Source organism: Mauremys reevesii, linkage group 8 (assembly GCF_016161935.1).
Source record: "Mauremys reevesii isolate NIE-2019 linkage group 8, ASM1616193v1, whole genome shotgun sequence".
In the NCBI taxonomy this organism is placed as follows: Eukaryota; Metazoa; Chordata; order Testudines; family Geoemydidae; genus Mauremys; species Mauremys reevesii.
Genome location: NC_052630.1, coordinates 107804093 through 107825199, shown reverse-complemented (window position 1 = coordinate 107825199; position 21107 = coordinate 107804093). Strand labels below are relative to the sequence as shown.

General features: G+C 55.7%; 1 protein-coding gene across 14 annotated transcripts in view; it reads left to right on the top strand.

The window, feature by feature from the left end:
• Positions 1-21107, top strand: part of PTPRF (protein tyrosine phosphatase receptor type F) — a 404201-nt gene that overhangs the window by 315026 nt on the left and 68068 nt on the right. For 11 of the 14 annotated variants that reach the window (XM_039486043.1, XM_039486040.1, XM_039486045.1 and 8 more), the window contains 6 exons: positions 1836-2105; positions 5122-5703; positions 6499-6632; positions 7857-8001; positions 12662-12967; positions 15704-15897. In XM_039486043.1, coding sequence (XP_039341977.1) covers positions 1836-2105; positions 5122-5703; positions 6499-6632; positions 7857-8001; positions 12662-12967; positions 15704-15897 — 1631 coding nt within the window. The remainder of the gene's footprint in view (positions 1-1835; positions 2106-5121; positions 5704-6498; positions 6633-7856; positions 8002-12661; positions 12968-15703; positions 15898-21107) is intronic. The other 3 variants (XM_039486049.1, XM_039486048.1, XM_039486046.1) reach the window with 1 other exon arrangement.

The window sequence follows — 21107 nt, the reverse complement described above, 5'->3', positions numbered from 1 at the left end:
TGGCTGAAAGAATTCAGCACCATGTCCATTGGAAAACGAACCCTGCCTCCAAAGGGACGGTGCTGGGGTGCTTTGACTGAAAATACACACCATCATGTTAAACCCATCGCCATGTCCATCGAGTCCGCGCGGTGTTCTCGTGACTGTGTAGCACTCGAGGAGAGCTTCATTTCTGTCTGGTTGGGGGAGTGCTCCCCTGTCAGGCAGGTAACGCCTCACTGGCCATCACACATGTAGCTATTGATTTGGGATTTAATAATTGATTAAAAGAAACCACCAGCAAGACTTTGGATTTAGACGTCTTAAAAAGCACACGTTATCCTTCCCCCTGGCTGGTAAGGAGCTAATGAGCCCTGTTTTGTCTCCAAGAAGATGTGTAGTTCACACACATTGTTGACAGCATTGTCTAATTTATCACCAAGTCATAGCTCTGTTGTACATCTAGCGTGGGGGCTTCTGTGTTCAGTCTATTTCTGCAAGTCTGTTGATTTGGGAATGAATCATCAAAGAGCAGAGCTAGTGAAATGTGATTAGGTAGCGTCAGCCTGTCAGACTGAGCTGATGCTGCTGAGGCGCGTCAGCCGCTGCGCAATTTCCAAAGAGTTTTTGCAGTGCCAGGGCTGATGTGGAACGATGCCCAGTGCCACCGTGCTCCCCACGGGCCCTGCATCAGAGAGTCCTTCCAACTCCCCGGGCAAAGTGCTGGGACCTGGAGCTACCGGGATTCCCTTTAAGATCCCGCACTGTGACTGTTCGCTGCTCTGCCAGCCGGGGTTGCACTGATTGAGAGTAATTGGGAATGGATGGCTCCGTGTGAGTGAGTCAGTCGTGAACCTTCCCTGGGCTCTGACATTTCCTTTCCAGTGGAGAAGGCTGGGGAGTGCGAGGGTTCCAGCCGAGACACGTTCAGGCAGTTTCCCTTTTTAACTACAGACCAAACCGCATTAGCCCAGAGCAGGCAGAGATTTACGCAGCACAGTTGTGTTTCTCTGCCCCTGCTTAAATAGGCCCATAACACTAACGCTGCAGAATGGGCCTCGTTGCTCAGTGTCATTTCTCTGACTGGGATGCATACAGCTGGCAGCTTTAGAACTTTATTGTCGCTGAGAGTTGCTTACAAATAAGTCTTGGATGAAATGCCCTGCAAGAGATTGCTCTGGAGAGATGCTTTGCGATGTAATAAGGAGAAATAGGTCTCCCAAAGTGCTGCCCCAAAGGTGGGACGGGTTCTGGCAACCCAGCACTCTCCTGTTGAAATGGATGTGATCTCACAGCTGTCAGGATTAGTGTTTCCTGCCCAGCAAGGTGTTCGGATCAGGCTGTGACACTGTCATGCAGCTCTGGCGACTGTTTCTTTTTCTGCAGTAACCCCAGTGCTAATTCAGAAATAAAACCTCCCGCACCCCCTGCCCAAGCCCTGTGAGGTGTAGGGAGTGGGTGGCGTTGCTCTAAGCTAATAAATTGAGCAGGTAATTCCATTTTGCAGAGCTTCAGTGGGCCCTGTACAAAGAAAGCGTGTGAGTGGCATTTGTGCATGTTTTCCAATTAGAGGGATGTAATTTAAATGGGGAATGGTTCACGTTAGTAATAGCCTGAGTTTGGGGGGAGTGCATGGGCCAGCCCTTAATGAGTGGTTCTAATAAGATGCCAGTGGCTAAGGAAGGAGAGCAGCGTGTGTGCAATTTGACAAAGCAGCAAACAGCTTTTGTGTTTCATTATATCTATCTCTATGGATAGATGTACGCCCTGTCCGTGAAAATGTCGAACCCCCTTGCTGTAGCTGAGTGCCACATGCCGATCCAGTGACACCACTAACTGTCTCCTCCTTGTTACAGTGCGGCGTGTCGCACCTCGATTCTCGATCCCTCCCAGCAACCACGAGGTGATGCCTGGGGGGAGCGTGAACCTCACGTGTGTGGCAGTGGGCGCACCAATGCCCTACGTGAAGTGGATGGCTGGCGTGGAGGAACTGACCAAAGAAGATGAGATGCCTGTTGGCAGGAATGTCCTGGAGTTGAACAACATTGTGCAGTCTGCCAGCTACACCTGCGTGGCCATGTCCTCTCTAGGCATGATCGAAGCCACGGCCCAGATCACTGTCAAAGGTAAGACACGGCACAGCCACCCCATCCCTGCTGCTTTTCAGAGGGGTGTGCAAGTGCCTAGGCCTCCCATGGGCTGCCGTTGGGTGCACTCGCAGCCTCCTGGCCCTGCTGCTCGGGAAGAACGTTCACAACCCGCGACCTGATTTTTCCATTTGTTTTCCAGCTTAGATTGGACTGTTCATGCCTGCGGCCTGTCTCCTCCCCCTGTGCGTGGAGCCCACGCCTCCCTTGGCAAGGGAGAGTGTGGGAGGCTGCTTGCCTGTGGGCAGGCCCTGATGTGCCAAGGGGCATCACTGGGGCTACAGGGTCTGTTTCCGGAGGAATTCTGACTCCAGTCTCCAGCCAGCGAGGCCTGGCTCAGCCCCTGGCAGGTTGCAGCTGCGTCTTAGCAAGGGCACCCTGAGGCCCCGTGACCCAACCCTCCCCCTTGTCAAGGGACCCATTTTAAACAGGGATAAACCCGTTGCGATGCCCTTGGGCTGTGTGCATAGGGACTCACCGGTGAGTGAGCTCAACTGCCCGCTATGCCCTCAGCCTCTCCTCCCATCCTGCACTGTCTCTAAGGTGTGGTTCCTGCTGTAGCACTGACAGGCATTTCCTTTACTTGGCCCCAACGTGAGTTTCTCCTCACTATCGATTCCTGTGGATGCAGAGCCCTGCGCCTGCGTTCGGCCCGAGATTCTGGCTCTGCGTCTCCAGCTAGTGCCCAGGCAGGCCCAGAACAGCCCTGCCCTCCTCCCCCAGCAGGCAGGCTGTAACTCTCCTTTCCACAGGCACATTGTTCTTCTGTCCTCACAAGCCCCGCTGTCTCCCGGTCCCCTTTTAGCACCAAGGCCTTGCCCAGACAGTGCCCCGGAACTGAGGCTTGGTCCCCTTTGACCTGGGAGTTCAACACAAATTCTCCTTCTCCAGATCCCGTTCGCAAAACCCTTTCAACCCTCAGCCACTCCTTGCATTCCCCGTCACTCGGTCCCTGCCCCATCCCTGGGTTTGACCGTTCCTCCCTGCCAATACCATGAGCGCGCAGAGGGGTGGGAGGCACAGCTCCGCCGCACTGTATTAGCTCCTCAGTACTGCCAGCTCTCCCCACACCCGGCGGGTAGGAGGTGACACCTGCTGTTTAACACAGGGCTCAAGCCCTCACACGTCAAGCACTCTGAAGGGGCCTAGGGCTTTCTGCTCACTTCTCATTAGAAGCAAAGATCTTTAAGCCCCTTCCACTCCATTTCTCCCCCCCCCCCCCCCCGGGGGCTGTGTGTTCTCCTAGGCGCCACAGTGTCATTTCATCTGGTGCCTGCAGAAGAGCAGCTCTGACACTGGGTGGAGCAGAAGACGCGTATGGTCAGTGCTGGTGAAAAGCCATTATAAATTAGCAAAGTGTGTGGTTCCATACAGTCTGTCCCAGACGTCAGTGCTCTCACACACTGGCCTGCATGCTAATGCACTAACTAGACTTGCTTTTAGGGACCATCTACGGTATAGATCACGTGTCCCGTCTCTGCCTCTGGAAATCAGTACTCACCTGTCCCCCGGGAACATGTGATTCCCAGTGCAGAGCTATCGGGAGGAATGCTTCACCCTCTCCAAATACTCCCAAGTTATGTGACTTGTTGGGGGAGAGCCTGTCCCCGCCACCAGCATGCCCAGGACTGAGTCAGCATCAACAGTGATTTAATGTTATGTTGCAGTAGCACCCTGAGGCCACAGTCAGAATCCAGTTTCCAGGGTGCTCAGAGCTGTACAAGGCCTCACAAACAGGATTCTGTCCTGAAGAGCAGACATTATTCGGCTGTACATTCCGGGGGGGCGTTCTGTAACTTTCTGGTCAAACATCCAGATGTCTGACTTAGAACTGGATTGCTTTTCTTCAAATCAAGATAGTTGGGCACTCATTTTGGGACAGAGTTCAGTTCCTTTTTGCTCAGACTTGGGCATTACTGCAACACAAATAATTAATAACCAGTTACCTGGGCCAGTACATCGGAGACCTTCATTACTGGACGCTTTAATTCATGTATTAGCTTAATGCTCTGCAGATTTCTCTCGCTTTGTTCGTCTGGTAAAATGGCAAATCTGGAAATGTTTTGCTGCAGCAACTGCAGATCTCATTAACCTTTGCCAGGGATGTTGTGAAGGCCAAGACTATAACAGGGTTCAAAAAAGAACTAGATAAATTCCTGGAGGATGGGTCCATCAATGGCCATTAGCCAGGATGGGCAGGGAGGGTGTCCCGAGCCTCTGTTTGCCAGAAGCTGGGAATGGGCGACGGGGTGGATCACTTGATGATGCCCTGTTCTGTTCATTCCCTCTGGGCACCTGGCATTGGCTGCTGTCAGCAGACAGGAGACTGGCCTAGATGGACCTTTGGTCTGACCCAGTTTGGCTGTTCTAATGTTAACACTTCAGTGATCTCAGTGTCAGAATTCCTGTGGACCAGTGTATTGTCTGGCTACGGTTTGACATGCCACCCTGTGAAATAATGGCTGTGAAAGCTGGTAATTTCTCTGGCTGCATCCTGGCTGCATGTACTGTGATGCTTTCAGGGCATCCTTGTCATCAGCCCATCTAACTGCACTGCAGCCTAGGATGTTGTCTCTGTGGAGCGAGTGGCCTGGCCCCAGACTGTGTGTGGTGCTTAGGCCGTTTTGCGGCGTCCCTTTGTGACGCTTGCTCCTGGAGGTGTAGCCTAGCCCAGGCAAGCACCTTTCAGCTGCCAGCTCAAGACCCCAACACCAAGCATTCCTGCATCCCTGTTAAATTACCTTTATTTAGCCTGCTGCTGGCAAGTGCTTGAAGCACGTCTAATAATATGATTGCTCTGTTTATCCTCCCATTAAGAACCACTTCGTGCAATATATGATGATATAAAAATGCATGTTTCAGAGTATGAAATGATTTCTGCCTTTTAAAGAAGAATGTTAATGGGAGGTGGCAGCTCCATTTTTGTCCCTCTGCACATTGCAGGAGTTGAGCTGACTGAATTATTTAAAATGCTTCTCTCTCCTTCCAATCCCAGCGCTGCCGAAGCCACCCACAGAGCCACTAGTGACTGAGACAACAGCCACCAGCGTGACCCTCACCTGGGACTCTGGCAACTCGGACCCCATCTCTTACTATGTCATCCAGTACAAGCCCAAGTCCTGGGAGGGCCCGTTTCAGGAGGTGGACGGCGTAGCGACAACCCGCTATAGCATTGGTGGCCTCAGCCCGTTCTCGGAGTACGAGTTCCGCATCATTGCCGTCAATAACATCGGCCGGGGGCCTCCTAGCGAACTGGTGGAGGCCCGGACCGGAGAGCAGGCTCCTTCCAGCCCGCCCCTGAGGGTCCAGGCACGGATGCTGAGTGCCAGCACCATGCTTGTTCAGTGGGAGCAGCCCGAGGAGCCCAACGGACAGATCCGAGGGTACCGGGTTTACTACACGACGGACCCCCATCTGCCTCTGAGCATGTGGCAGAAACACAACACAGACGACAGTCACCTCACCACTGTGGGCAGCCTGATAACAGGGACCACCTACAGCATCCGTGTCTTGGCCTTCACCTCCGTGGGTGATGGGCCTCCCTCCGACATCATCCAGGTCAAAACACAGCAGGGGGGTATGTATGAAACCTTCCTTTTAGTGCTGCCGTCCTGCTCCCAGTGCTGCATGCTGCTCTGCAGGGTGCCTTCTGTGTCCCTGGCTTCTGAGCCATGCTGGGTGCTTCCCCAGTCACATGCCAGGTGGCAGCTCAGTGCCAGAGACAGCAGCTTCAAACCGTTAGTGCGTGTCGGGGAAAACCTGTGTCAATTTCAGCAAAAATAACGACCGTACCGACTTGTGTTGGACTCTGGCTGGACCCCCAGGGAGACCGAGTAGTGCACCCCTGCCGCTGGGCTGGGGTCTCTGGGAGGGTATGTCTGTGTGCAGTGGAGGAGGCCGATTGAATCAGTGACTAGAACGAGCATGGCCTGGGTAGGCTCTGGTGGTTCTGCGCTGGAGCTGGACGAAGTGATTCCCAGCTCCGGCAGACAGACAGACACGCACACGAGTGCGCTAAAACTAGCCGTGGAGCAGCGGGAGGGGCTGGCCGCCCGAGCACATACCTAGGTGTTTGGACGGGATCGTACTGGGGTCGCTGGCCCCTCCCGCTGCCGTGGCTGCACGACTGTTTTTAGTGTGCTGACTCGGGGAGAGCTCAAGTGGGTGTGTCTGCTCGAGCAGCCTACACACCCTTCGTCACCGGCCTGGCCGCAGGGACTCGTCACCTGGCCTGAAGCTGGGGAGAGGAAGAAAGGGCCAAGGTTAAATACAGGAGATCCTTTCCAGGGCCAGGTTCAGCCTATGGGAGCAGAGTCTCTGCCGCCCTTTGTAGCACCCAGGCCATCACTAACTGTATTTTATTGGTCTCCAGTTCCAGCCCAGCCAGCTGATTTCCAGGCAGAGGCAGAGTCTGATACCAGGATCCTGCTGACGTGGCTCCCAGCCTCGCAGGAACGCATTACAAAATACGAGCTGCTGTACTGGGAAGGAGAGGATGGGAGTCAGGTGAGGAGTCTGCCTTGGCTTCGGCCAGTGAATAGGAGGGTCAGAGCGTGATGATCCAGCAGCGGGAAAAGGCCACCGCTACCTTAGCTGGAGTATCTTGGGGCTCTGCATCGCAGGACGGTAACAGAAGTGTTTTCTCCCTCTTGGATCTTTAGCGTATGGTGAAACCTAAGCTCAGCCTGTCTCTCGTACACATTGCTTCTCCAGCACAGGGCTTGCTTCCCATCGAGTTAGTCTGGGGTCTGTGATCTGAAGCTCTGGTGCCTCGAGAAAGCACAGTGCATTGATCTCTGGGTTTCAGCAAGGCATTCCTAGTGCTGGGCTGGCAGGGGACATATGCAGGGTAATGAAAATAAAGCTTTCAAATGGGCTGCAACATTGACTACAAAATGTGGCTGCACGGCTCCAAGACCAGAACTGCTTTGGAGGCCAGGCGGCCTTGGCAGCTGGACCTTCAGGAACGGCCATGCAGCCCAGGAGAAGAATGTGGAGGTGTCCTGGGGCGAGTCCCTCCAGAATCCATGTCGGGTCCCTGGAACAATCAACACCAACCCAAAGCAGCCATCTCAGATTTATCCCTGGTGCATTGCAGCGTAGTAGTGATAATAGAGACCCATTGCTGTGTGTGTACATGGCCCGGTTCCCTGTATGTTCTGCCAGAAACAATACCAGTCGCTTTGCAGGTTGAACGCCACTGAACACAGTGGGTTCCTGTAAGCAAGCCACTCGCCCTTCCTGCAGGACAGGTGTTGATGGAGCGCTCCAGGGGACCGCCCCCCGCATAGGCATCTCCAGGCCTGCTACAAACACTAGCCAGTCCATGAGGTGGGGCTTTCTCCCCATGTCACAGCTGGGCAGGGACTCCCCAGTGCAAATCTGAGACAGAGCAAGGAATAGAACCCAGCTGTCCTGAGACGTAGGTCTGTATTTAATGAGGCTCCCAAACCTGTCCCAGGGAATTAGCGCTGTGTAGACAGCCACGCTGCGAGGGCAGCTTCGTAAAGCTGAGCACTTCACTGTGGAGTCGTCGCGGTTTCATGTCAGAAGCTAGGACACTGGAGGGGTGTTTGGCAGCATGGGGAGGCTGTGTGGCTCAGGAGCTCGGGGCAGTTCTGGGAGCGTGGCCGCTGGCTCCCCCTGGCCTCGGGAGCTGATCCTGGGGAGAAATGTTTATCTGCTCTTCTCTAACTGTGAAAAATAACTAGTCTCCCATCCGTTTTCCAGCGCAAGGTGAACTTTGACCCAAGCTCATCGTACGCAGTGGAAGGTCTCAAGCCTGACACACTGTACAAGTTCCAGCTGGGAGCCCGTTCGGAGCTGGGGCTCGGGGTGTACACCCCAGTTCTAGAAGCCAGAACTGCCCAATCCAGTAAGTGTCCACAAGGCTGTAGGTGAGGACAGAGCAAAGGCAGCCTGGTTTCCACCCGGCACGGGGCGTATCAGGGCTCAGGGCTCCTGCCCGTGTATTGTCAGAACAGCCACTGACAAGCAGCGACCCCGTGTGGGTTAGGGAAAGCCGGGCAGCGCTCCGGTCTCAGCCTGGTTGGCAGAAGGCGATATGGTAAGTCCTGTCCGTGTCGTTCAGCCATGCCATCTTTCCCCGCAAGTAGACTCACGGAGACACTGCGGAGGGAGGAAGGTGGGCTGGCAAAGTGCCTGGGAGAGGCTGCGGGGCCAGGGCATGCGTCTCTGTGAGTTTACTTACATGCCGTCTTGCCATTCAGATGGGCAGGCCAGGCTCAGACTGTGCTAGACTCTGGCAGCTTGAGAGCGCCTGTCTCCCAGGCCGTGGGACACTCATTCCTCCCCCTCCCCTTCCCAACCACCTCCCCAGCTGCCTGTCTGCATAGGGGGCTAGTCGCAGGACTGCGTTAGGCAGGGCTCCCTGTGCTGACTGGCGGCTGGGAGACCAGGCATGGGAATGTGGTGCTGTGTGTGAGTGAGTGAGGCTGCTGCTGCTCCGGGGACTGCAGGCACGAGGGAAACAACCACACGCAGCAGGGAATGCGTCTGACGAAGTGGGTATTCGCCCACGAAAGCTCATGCTCCAGTACGTCTGTTAGGCTATAAGGTGCCACAGGGCTCTGTTGTTTTAAGCAGCAAGGAAGTTAATCAAGAGGCCAGATTCTGAGGTGATCCTGGCACTATCCCTTTCCTCCGCTCTCTGCCCCGTGTGATGGCAGAGCAGAGTTCACTTGGCTGTGATTGGCAGCTCAGAGTGCTCCCATAAGCAGATTAGGGCTATCAAAGGGCTCTCTGAGCTTATCGCTAGCCAGGAAAGGAGCATTGAAAGGGGCGGCAGGAGCCTCTGTCTGGGATTTGGTGACCATTGGGGTTAGCAGTTGGTGCAGGCAGCCAGCTTTCTCTGCATGGAGAGTGTCTCCCGTTCCTGCTGCGTTGGCTAGGCTGAGGTGGCCATGAGAGCAGGAGGGCAGCGGTGCCACTCATGATGAGAATGACCTTCCCTTCAAGGAAAAGGCGGCAGCCGTTTTTTCCTTCCCCCCATTAGCATATCAATCACCAGGATCCCAGCAGCCCAGTTAAACTCGGGCTCCAGCTAATGGAATCTTAGTGCCTGTGCAATAGATTGGACATAAAATATGGAGAGAAGCTCAGCTCAAGCCATTATAAATATTTGAACGCTGGAGAACGTGCTCTGAATGTGGGGATTTGTCACTCTGTTTTTTTGCTGGTTTTGATGCCACTCTGTGATTGATAGACAAAGAGTTGGACACCTCTTCCGCCCCTCAGCTAACAAAGCCAAACAGGCAACGGACGCAGGCACCAAGTGCTGTCTCGATGGGATTTGGCTAACGAGGAGCGAGGCATCCTGTCCCCACACAGTCCATCCATCAGGGGCACTCCATGTGTAGACAAGCCCTGAGGAGCCCTGCCATAGTCAGACTAGGAGACAGGGGCGGCTCCAGGCCCCAGCATGCCAAGCGTGTGCCTGGGGTGGCATGCCGCGGGGGGCGCTCTGCCGGTCGCCGCGAGGGCGGCAGGCAGGCTGCCTTCGGTGGCTTGCCTACAGAGGGTCCACTGGTCCCGCGGCTTCGGAGGACCTCCCGCAGGCACGTGGGACCAGCGGACCCTCCGCAGGCAAGCCACCGAAGGCAGCCTGCCTGCCGTGCTTGGGGCGGCAAAATGCCTAGAGCTGCCCCTGCTAGGAGAAGCCACTCCTTGGAGACAGAGTCCTCAGGGGGAACAGACCCTACCTGATGTCTGGGCTCCTAACCTACTCTGCACACGCCGGCCACTCACCAGCACTTCCCAAGTCGCCCTGCTGGAGATTGGGCTTTCTTAACAAAGACAACAGCCGTAACCCAGCAGAGTTCCCCAGTTCGGGTGCCCACACCACACAAAGGCTGCTGACAAACTGAAAAGGGCTCAGAAAAGAGCCCCAAGCGCAATTGAGGTCTAGAAAACTTGGGGATGTAGCAGATTCTCTGTCACTTGGAGTCTTTACATCAGCATTGGACGTCGTCTAACAGGCCTGCACCAGCTCAGCCTGAAGTTCTGGGCTCGATGCTGGAATCAGTGGGTGAAATTCTCTGGCCTGCTGTGCAGGTCAGGTAGGTTCCCAATGACCATAAAATGGTCTCGTCCGTCTGCACGTCAAGCGATCGTCCCCTCTGCCTTTCCTCTGGGTGCCCTGGAAAAGGTGTTTAGATTGCAGAGAATGGCAGGCAGAAGTAGTCAGACTTGTATGATGCAAAGAGCCTGTTTTGAGTGATATTCCTGGCACTGATGAGCAAGACCATTATGGGTTGTTAGCTGGGCTTCCCCCTGCCAGGAAGGCTCTGGAAACCGGCGTGCTCTGCAGAGAGGGAACCAGCATTCATTGATAGACCGGGGCTGGGCCCAGCTATACTGTCCACGCAGGAAGCAGAGGAGGATGTGCAGCCTCTTAACGTAGCCTCCAGCAGCACAGATAGGACCCTCAGCTCCTGAGGTGTCTGGGCAACGAGTTCTCTATTCCTAAGTGCTTGGTTGAGTGGAGTTTTGCTCGGACACCTCATTCTCCTGAGGGTCCCAGAGGCACAGCAATCAATACAGTCTTGCAGGAGTCCACGGCAGCACCATACTAGGGGTATAATTGAGCAGAGGAACCCCTGAGCTGTGCCTGGCAGGGGGTGGGGGGATGTTGGATGCTGCAGGGGACCTGTTTTGGAAGTAGTCTGTGTACCAGTGAATAGCTACGAGTCACCTGCCAATCTGAGACTGCCCTGGCGGTGGGAGCACAAATTGTCTGTAGAAGCAGGGGCACGGCCCACCCTGTGTGTGGTGAGAGGCTAGTTAGGAAACTAGTTTAAATTCACCTGCTGGGGTTCTGCAAAGGGATCTGGAAATTAAAGGGGCTGATGGTCCCCCAAGCAGGTGTGGGAGGCGGATGGAGTAAGGACCCACAGATCTCCTCACCCTCCCCAATTCAAGCTGCTCTCCCTCGAGATTTGCCAGGGTGCTTGGGGCAGATTTCCCCCTGGTAAGGAGCCTCTGAGCTGGGTAGGGGCACAGGCTCATGCCCAAAGCCGGGAAGCAGTACGCACTCTCCTGGAAGTGGAGGCAGCAGCATGTCTGCGGGGAGTGGTGTGTGTGTGCGAGTGCGAGCTGGCCCTGCTGCCTGCCCGGCACGGGGGATGGACATTGCCATGCCGGGGGTGGTTTACGTTGACCCTGCTTATGTTACTGCTTTTTATTTTATTCCCTTAAGTGTGAAGTGACTGCTTGTGTGTTTTGCACATTGTCTGTGTGACTCTTACCCAGCCAACAGGCAGGAGAGATAGACGCCTACCTGTGCTGCCTTGCAGAGAGGGCCCTTATTAAAGCAGCTCCTCGCGTTAGGTCCCGGGAGACGCTGTGCAGAGCGAACGCTGGCCTGCCTGCTTGGCCTTTGCAGCTGGTAGTGGAAGGGAAGGGCTTCCTGGAGTCTCATGGCTCCTCACTTCGCAGGCACCCCCGAGACTCCATTCTCTCCCTCTGCCTTCTCTGTCCTCCCGCTGACTGTCATCCGGGCTGCTGATACTCAGCTCTGTGTGCTGTGTCTGTGCCTTTGCTCTCTCCTGGCCCACCCGTTCCTTCAGATCCTGAGCACAACAGAATGGGCCTGTCCTCACCGCAGGCTGCGGGTAACCTGTGAGCACCTCCTGCAGGTCGTCGTCCTTTGCTAATTCCCCTCCTGCCCCATATTCTCTTCCTTCCTCGTTCCCAGCGGGGCCAGGGGTCGTCACCTTCATAACAGGCCCCCCAGCATCTTCTGTCCCCAGCCCGGAGCTGTCATTCCTGCTGGCGTGGCTCAGAACTTGCTGTTAGAGGCAGATGATTTTCACGTCCACTTCGAAGCGAAGCCTTTCCTGCCTCCCCCAGGCTGGGGATGAGGCTAGGGTGGGGTGGGGTCTGAAGCCCATTGACAGGTAATGAACAGGCTGGGCCCATTTCCAGATGTCCCCTGCCAGCCTCAAAAGCTCCACAGGCTCCCGTCCCGGTTCAGGATACAGTGCCCAGTTCCCTCTCTGGATTTTGTTCTAGACAGTCTTCCAAGTGTCTTCTCTCTGTTCTCCTGCTGGGTCTGCCCTCAGCTGGCCCCAGGCTCCTCTCTGCCCTTCACTCAATGTCCCCACTTCTGCTGCAAGAGCCTTCTCCTCTGCCGCTTCAGCCTTCTGGGATTTTGCTGCCTCTTCAGCTCTGTTTGTTTCACATCTCAGTGGAAAACATCTCTCTTCTCCCTGGCCCCATGTCTCTCTCCCCCCCACTCCATGCTGTTTAACGCTGTCACTGCAGGAAACCCCAGACAGCTGGGGAGGCAGTCTCTGAAATGGAGCAGTATTGTGTCGCAGTGCTGCCGGTCAGATATTCAGATACAGATTGCCCCAAACGACTTCTCAGATTCCTTTAAAGAAGGAGTGGGAGAGTCTGCAAAGCTCCCGGCTGTATTTCATTGCTACTTCAGTGCTCAGTTGGCTGGGTAAGAGTTCCCTCTACATTTTGTTTTTCCTTCCGCTCATTTCCCTTCATCTCCCCACTATCCCTAGCCCCTTCCGCCCCACCCCAAGAAGTCGAGTGTGTAAGCACCAGCTCCACTGCCATCCGGGTAAGTTGGGTGCCACCGCCTGCTCAGAGCCGCAATGGGGTCATCACGCAGTACTCCATTGCCTACCAGGCGGTGGACGCAGAGGACGGCGCCAAGCACGTAGTGGATGGAATTGGACGGGAGCGCTCCAGCTGGGAGATCAAGGACCTGGAGAAATGGACAGAGTACAAGGTGTGGGTACGGGCCCACACAGATGTGGGGCCTGGACCGGAGAGCTCCCCGGTGCATGTGCGCACTGATGAGGACGGTAGGTGTCACTGAGCTGCTCCTTCAGCCACTTCCCTGCAGGTATCCAGGACCCTTCCTTGCTGTTCTGCCTAGCACTCCTCAGCCTGTGCCCAGGGCCTGGAACGTGCTCGCTGCTGGCCAGCCACAGTGGGACCAACGCCTGCATTCACTTCGGGGAGAGGTTCCTTCTCTAACACCACGCTGCAGCCTTGCAGCCTCTGCCACGTGCTGCACTGGCATTTCTGTGCCTTGCGTGGGGAGCTCAGGCAGGATAGGCAGAGTCCTGGATGCCAGCGCTGCAGCTGGCCCCATTGCATGTCCCCCATTTGATCCCCACCACACAATCCTGGGCCTGCTGGGGAAGTGAGGAGGCCACTTGCCTGGCACTTGGAGTGCAGCTCCCCTGCTCTGGCCTTCCCCTGTCATGGAAGCACTGTAGGGCGGGACCCCCCAAGGCAAAGGCTGTAGGTTGGGCCCCCCAGGCAAAGGCTGTAGGGTGGGGTGGGGTGGGCTCCTCTGGCAGCGGCTGTTCCCTCTTGCATTGTAGGATCAGGATCTAAAGTTTTCTTGTTGGCTAGAAATGCAGAAAATCAGAGAGAGGAAACAAAGTCCATTCGAGGCTCGTGGATATTGTTGGAAAGCTGCTTTCCACCCTGGCTCCCAGACAGGCCACAGCTTACGTAAATCTGTTCTTCCTCTCCAGCGCCAGAATATCCCATGTCCAGAACGCGGGATGGCCTTAAACAGAAATTGCATTGTATTAGCAAGTCTGTCAGTTATGTCACCTGGGCTTAAGCCATTCCCTTTGAAAGTGCCAGTGCTCGGAGTGACAGGAGGAACTTCCGTGGTTTCTGCTGACCTCAGAGGCTGCGCATGGCAGTGGGAGGGAAGCGGCAGAGAGGCGAGCGGAGACGTATCTCTGCATTGCCCAGCCAGCTTCACAAATTGAGACCAGACATTTTGCAGTTTCACTAAATGTGCTGCCACTGTCCCTTGTGCCTCTTCAGCTGTGGGATGTGGTGTATGGAAATGTTCATTGACTGTTTGCCTGGCTTGATGAATACATCTGTGTGTACTGCTGCCTGTATTGTTTGCTTCAATTCTCATCCAGCCGAGTCACAGCCCAAGGGAAGCTGCTACCCTAGAAATGTCACAACAAGCTCTCCTAGTTAGTTTTAGGGCACCGTGCTTGGACATCCTAGCTCAGCTGTCAGAAATGATTTCAGATCCCTCCAACATGCTGATGCTCAGGAGATGTCCCCAAGGAAGCAATGTGAAATGCAGAACCCTGAGTGAGATGAGAACAAACTGAACTTTCCCTCTCCGATCGCAGACCCATCCCTTGCTCACATCGCTGGCAGCACAGCAGAACCGCCCAGTGACCCCAGGACCAGGTTCCTAGCAAACACTGTGCAAGCGTCTTCACCTTTGTCTCCTCCGGCCCAGGAGCTGCTCCTGCTGCGGCCTGGGCTGATGTTCTGGTACCCAACGAGCTCAGCTCAGGAGTCTCTTGCTTTTCGCCCCAGTTCCCAGCTCGGAGCAGTGGGGGTGGGGTTCAGCTCACACGCCCGGGAAAGGAAGCTGTGGGACTCGCCCATGGTCACTGAGTGGGTTGCACCAGGCTTGTGGTGGTAACAGCCACAGCCCCCTGCACTCTGACACCTTCGCTGGCCTAGCAGTGTTGAAATACCCGCTCCTTCCCTTCTCCGCTTTATTTCATTATCTACAATTAAGAGAGACATCTGGGGAAAAGACTGAATTGCCCTGAGGCTTCGAAGTCGTGCTTTCCTGCTGGGTAGCTGTTTCTGCCCATCTAGTTGGTTGGAATAGCAACATTCATTATTTCTGCATGTCAGCTCTCCATCCCTAATGACCTAATTGGGATGATTTCTTGCTGTGCTGGGAGTTGGGGCATATGGGCCTTTTACAGGCCGGGATCCTTCCCGGGGAAGGAAGAGTGGGTGGGGGCCCCTCAGCAGTGGGACAAGGGACCTGAGCTGTGTCCTGCAACCAGCTCCTCGGCACTCACATGGCAGCGATCCCCTCCAAAGGGATGTGACTCTGCTCCCAGCTGCTTCAGCCCGAGGGAGCTTTCCAAGAGCAAGGGAGGCAGCTTTTTCAGCAGTGACAGCGTTCAGTCAGCGCGGGAGCCAAAAGGCAGAAGGCCGTCAAGTTTCCAAAGCCAGACAGGGTGTAAATAGACCTTTAAACGTGCCTCACCTGGCAAGGAAATTGGTATTTTCAGGGCACCGTACGTTTTCATTTCATTCTCCGAAAGCATTCAGCAAGCCAGGCATGGAGTGCAGGCCCCCTGGCCCCTCTCTCTGGCCGGCCTCAGCGACTGCTCTCTCTGCACTGTGGGTTGCTGTTTTTCCTTCCCATTAACCTTTTGTTGTTCTGGCCGTGTCGGTGTGGGATCTGGGCGGCGGTGGGCAGCTGGGGACGTGTGTCAGTTTCAGGGCCTGCATTACATCTGCCTAGGGTGGCATGTCTGTATTTGAGCAGGGCACCCGCCCCAGGGGAAAGTAAATAGCAGACTGCAGGCAGCATCCTGGAGCCCTAGGCAAGCTGTGCTCCTGTCGCTCACAGCCCGACCCATTCCCATGGGGACAGTAGGGTTCTGTCTGGACACCAGGGAGATCCGGGTGTGCAGGGAGGTGTGTGGGGTTTGAGAGGAGGTGGGGGAATGAAAGTACTGTGGTGGTGGGAATAGTGTGACCTGTGCCATTAACACCGTGTCCAATATGTGTTCTAGTGCCCAGCGCCCCACCACGAAAGGTGGAGGTGGAGTCTCTGAATTCAACAGCCATCCGGGTCAGCTGGAAACTGCCACTCTCCAACAAGCAGCATGGACAGATTCGGGGATACCAGGTCACTTATGTGAAGCTGGAAAACAATGAACCGCGAGGGCAGCCTGTTATCAAGGATGTCATGTTAGCAGAGGCCCAGGTACAGCATGGGGACCGCGGGCTGGTGGGCGTGGGAGAGTCACTATTGCTCTGCTCTGCACAAACGCCTCCCATTTGCAGCTACACGGAGCTTGCCAGGCCAGACGTACGCTGTGATGTGCAGGAGACAGGATGTCACTGGCTAGGCCCAGGCACAGACCAGGCTGATTCCCAGAGGAGACGTGTGGCTTGCCCCCTTTGGAACAGGGGTTTACTGGGCTCATGGGCTGGTGACAAGGTCAATGAGATGATGATTGCACTGGCCGTCTCCCTTCCACCCCGCTGCTCCCCTGTGGTTCTGGGGGAAAGGGGAGAGTTCAGCTGGCAGGGATTTGTTTCCTTGTAGCCCCATCCCTGCCTGTGAGAGGGACGTGGGGAGCTGGCACGTAGTGTCTGCACCTTGCCACGCAGGGAGTCGCCCTTCAGAGAGCTTTAAATAAGTCTTTCCTGCCTGCTTCCTTTTGCATTGCCAGTGTTCAGCCAGGGGCAGAGCCACTTTAAGGGACAGCTCCCCAGGCAGGACTTGCTTCTTGTTTGCCCAGCATCAAACCCAGCCCCGCCTATTTGCACATTGCACCGAGCGCCATGAAATTCCCTGTTGCCAGGCTCTGCCCATAGGGCTCAGCCAGCCATGCCCATTTACAGCTCTGCTTTCGTAAGGTGAGACTCAACCTGGATTTACCTTTGGAAAGACAAAGGTAAACAGAGCAGGCAGGTCTGAGAGGGCTGGGCAGGAGTGAAGAGGTGAGGCGGAGCTTGGGAATGGATTTCCCTCCCTGTGTTCACACTCACTCCATGCTTTGGGCTGCCAGGAGGCTGCACGAGACTCCTGCAGTGTATTCCACGGGCGGGCCCTCACCCTGGTCAGCCTAGACTTCCAGCACAAGGAAAAACAATCGCCCCTCCCTGGGAGTAACTTTCCTGGGGCCAGGGAAGTCTTCAGAGCCTCGCCTGAGGAGAGCCCCGAGCCCTGCACGGGATGGACCAGGGCCATTCTCTGCAAATCCCCAGCTGCAAGTGACAAGTGGCCGATTCAGACCTCGCCTGCTTGAATCAAACCCAATATAAACACTGGAGAGCTGCAGCCATTAATTGATCCATCTCCTGAATGCAGCTATGAATCATTTACGCATTTCTCAGCAGGAAGCACAGTGCTCTGAGCAGGTTTTTTCCCACTCAGACTCTGAAGGATTAAACCCAGTAGCATGTGGAAAAGGACAATGTAAAGGAGAGGAAATGGTCTGAGAGCTCACTGAAGGGCTGGACGGAGCACTCACTGGGGTTTCACATGCTTCTTTATTTGAATACGTAGAAAAGCTGCCTAATGGCCTTTTCTTTTCCCACGAGAGCATCATCTTCATGCTGTAGTTTGACCCGTTTATTTAGCTTGGGGCTCATGGGTTAATGCCAGTTTTAGACCAAGGCAAGCATGATTGCTCGCGTAGTTGCCTTCAGAACCTTTCCTCTTCAGCCGCTCAATCTCCTTTTCATTTCTTGCTCATTTCCTAGACACTGGGGAGCTTAGAGAGAGCAGCTCTGGTCTCTGGAGCCCCCTGCTAGCTCGCTGCAACGAGGGTAGATTCCAAGGCTAGAAACTTTCCGATGAGTATCCAACTCCTGTCAAACGTTCCCTAAGCTCTTTGTGCAGGGATGTGTCCGTGTCCCTGTAGGAGGGGTAAGCCCTGCTATGTGTGTGTCTGGGGCCATGTCGGTATTTCACAGCACCTGAGCAGCTGTTCCATAGCCAAAGGTGTACAAAGGGGGTAGCTAGTCCTCGTTAATTAACTGTCATCTTGTCTTGCTGAAAGACTTACCCATCATAGGCCTTGGGCACCCAGGGACGGTGTTGCTTTGTCCCAAGTTTTTTGGTTTGTTTGTTTTTCACACACAAGTTGTGGTCAAGCAAGCAAGTTTCAGGGTTTTTGGCCCTGTGGGGCGCTTGTCAATCTTTGACATTATGGGGAAAGTTAATTGCTAGCTGTGGATTCTCCCAGGTACTTCTCCAAGCTACAGATCATGCCAGTCCCCTCCATTTCAGGGAAGTCCCATGGAGTGAAATTAGAAGGGAAGCTAAGGCAAGCTGGTAATTGCCATGAGGAGTATTGCTCCTCAGGAACCAAGTGGCTGCAGAGACGAGCTGATAACTTTGCAAGGAGAAGTCTTCCCATGAGTGATTAGGAGAGAACTTTCCCAGGACTGTTTGGGGTGCCAGCAAGGAGGAGCTACTGATCACTGCTTGTGCAGGAATGTTAGCTCTTCCAGGTGGACAGGACACAAGAAGAGAATTAAACTGATTGCATATCTGGGGTCAGAGAGGAAATTTTCTTCCGGCCATGTAGGCAGGTCCCCTCTTGGATGATCTGCTGGTTGAGAGTAGGCATAGTCTACCCCAGGGGTTGGCAAACTATGGCCCATGGGCCGGATCTGGCCCCTCAGGGCTTTGGATCCGGCCCGCGGGATTTCCCCCCCTGGCGCCACGGACTCAGCATTGCTCTCAGAAGCGGCCCTCGGGCGTGGGGGCAGAGGGCTCCGTGTGTGTTGCCCTTGCCTCCAGGCACCGTCCCCCGCAGCTCCCATTGGCCGGAAATGGGGAACCGCGGCCAATGGACTCTTCGGGGAGGTACCTGGAGGCGCGAAGGGCAGCACACGCAGAGTCCTCCGTCCCCGCTCCCCCAGGGGCTGCAGCGCTTCCTGGAGCGGCGTGGGGCCAGGTCAGGCACCCCAACTCCCTGCCCTGAGCCCCCTCGTACACCCAGCACCACTCCTGCACCCCAAGCTCCCGCCCTGAGCTCCCTGCCACACCCTTTCTGCACCCCAACCCCTGCCCTGAGCCCCCTCCTACACCCAGCACCCCTCCTGCACCCCAACCTCTGCCCTGAGCCCCCTCGTACACCCAGCACCCCTCCTGCACCCCAACCCCTGCCCTGAGCCCCCTCCTACACCCAGCACCCCTCCTGCACCCCAACCTCTGCCCTGAGCCCCCTCATACACCCCACACCCCTCCTCTGCCCCAATCCCTTGCCCTGAGCTCCTTCCTGCACACCACACCCTCTCCCACACCCCGCACTCCCTCCCGCACCCCAGCCCCCTGCCCTGAGCTCCCTGCCGCACCCTTCCCGCACCCCTACCCCTGCCCTGAGCCCTGCATACCATTTCCCCACCCAGATGTGGCCCTCGGCCCAAAATGTTTGCCCACCCCGGTCTACCCAGTCTAGGCCCTGCAGTGGTATAAGACGTTGCTGCTACAGCTGACTCCAAACTAGTCCCTGTTTGAAGCTGAGAAAGACAGAGGGAGTAACTGGAGCCGAAAGGCAGAAGAGAGGGGAATGGAGATGTTAGTTATTCAGATAATAGAGAGCCACGGTGATCCAGAACCAGTTCAGCTGTGCAGGAAGCCAGCAGCGAGGCAGCAATCCTGGTGCCGGAGAGTGTTTCTTTTCCTTTGCCAGCTGCCTTCCTAGGGACTCATGTATCAGAGGGGGAGCCGTGTTAGTCTGGTTCTGTAGAAGCAGCAAAGAATCCTGTGGCACCTTATAGACTAACAGATGTTTTGTTAGTTCGTCTGCCAGGGCTGTGCTGTGACTGATTTTCCCATCAAAGTTCCTTATATTTAAGTAAATGTTTAGTCTGTGCCCTCACCCCCGACTGGCAGCCAGCAGGGCAGATCGGCGTCTGGCCGTGGGGAAGACCTCGCAGATAGTGACAGGTGCTGCGGTATCGCAGACTTCGGCCTGAGCACAACCACATGGCTGGGCTGCATCTCCCAGATGGGCTCTGCTGGTGCTGCAGGAGATAAGCCAAGGCTGGATGCTGGCAGGGGCTGCTCTTATCCGCCACGCTGGTCTCGCGAGTGGAGGCTCCCGACTCTGCGCTGGCTTTGGGAGAACCCACAAGAGCACGGAAGGACAGCAAGCAACTTGAAGCAGAACAGTTTCTTTCACTTGTGCTGGGTCTGTGGCTCCTGAGTCCTCGTGGGCTCCATACACAGTCTGAGAGAGTGTGATCCTGCCCCATGGAGCTGGGAGTCCTGTGGCCGCCAGAGCTCGCTGACTCCAGCTTCCAGAGCATATGGGGAGCCCCACCCACATTCATAGGGTACCCTGCCCCCAGGCAGCAGCCCTTCCACTCCCTATGTGCTCCGTGAGCAGTAACCCCGTCCTTCCCTTCCTCCTGGGCAATCCTGAGCTCATGGGTGTCTCCAGGAGAGAGGAGCAGGAGCCGTGACCCTTCCTCACCTCCCCAGTTGCCACGAACTGACCCATTACGCTGCAGATCCACATAGTGAGCCAAGGTGGGAGCAAGCAGATCACACCCGGAAGGCGACAGGACATCGGCCCCCATCTATGGGCTCAGATTCAGCCCGGAGAGAGGGAGCAGCTCACGCAGCTGTGGAGATGGGCCGTCTCTATCACTGGGGCACGTCCAACGTCTCTGGCCCTCTGCTCTCAATGGGCCCTCGCCAGACATGCTCCCCATGTGCTGGCCCTCTGCTAATGGAGGAGGGCTTTCCCAGAGAGCTACCAGCTGGCCACGCTGGGAGTGAAGAGAACTGGCTGCCGCTTCGACTGCTCCGTTCTGTGCTTCAGCCATGGAGCACGTACAGTCCCAAGGGAGAGCTTCATGGTGAGGCTGAGGGTGGGTGTCGCAAACAGCCATGCTCTGTCCATCTGGCCGGCGTTCACAGACCAGCTCAGCGCACGTCCTGCCAAGCGTCTCAAAAATAGCAGAGGAATGAAAACAAGTTCTCTGTGAGTAGCGTGCCTGGGACATTAGTGAGCGCCATTCCCTGTGCCCTCCCCTCCGCCCACCCCACACAAGCATCAGCAAGAAGGCGTGTACTGAGCCCCGCTGCTCTGCCCGTAGGGTGATTTGCAGAGACCCCTTCTGAAGCCTCCCTTCCCCTGTCGTTAGTCATCTGGCTTGGGAGGAAGACTCAGTGCCCTGCTTTCAAGAATGGGGCAAAAGTGAAAAGCATCTGCCAAGAGGAACTCTGGAGCAGGAGGTAATGCAACAGGCTAGACCACTGGGGCCTCTCTTCAGCCCGAGTTCTGAGCAAGCGCCGCACGTAACGGGGACCTCACTGTCACCACTGCATTCAGCGGACAAAGAGGGTCAAAAATCTGCCTTGCCCAGGCGAGCTAGTCGAGAAGGGCCCTACGTCCGTGCTCAGGGGAGGCAGCTGTTTCCTTGGAGAGGGACATAACTGCGACG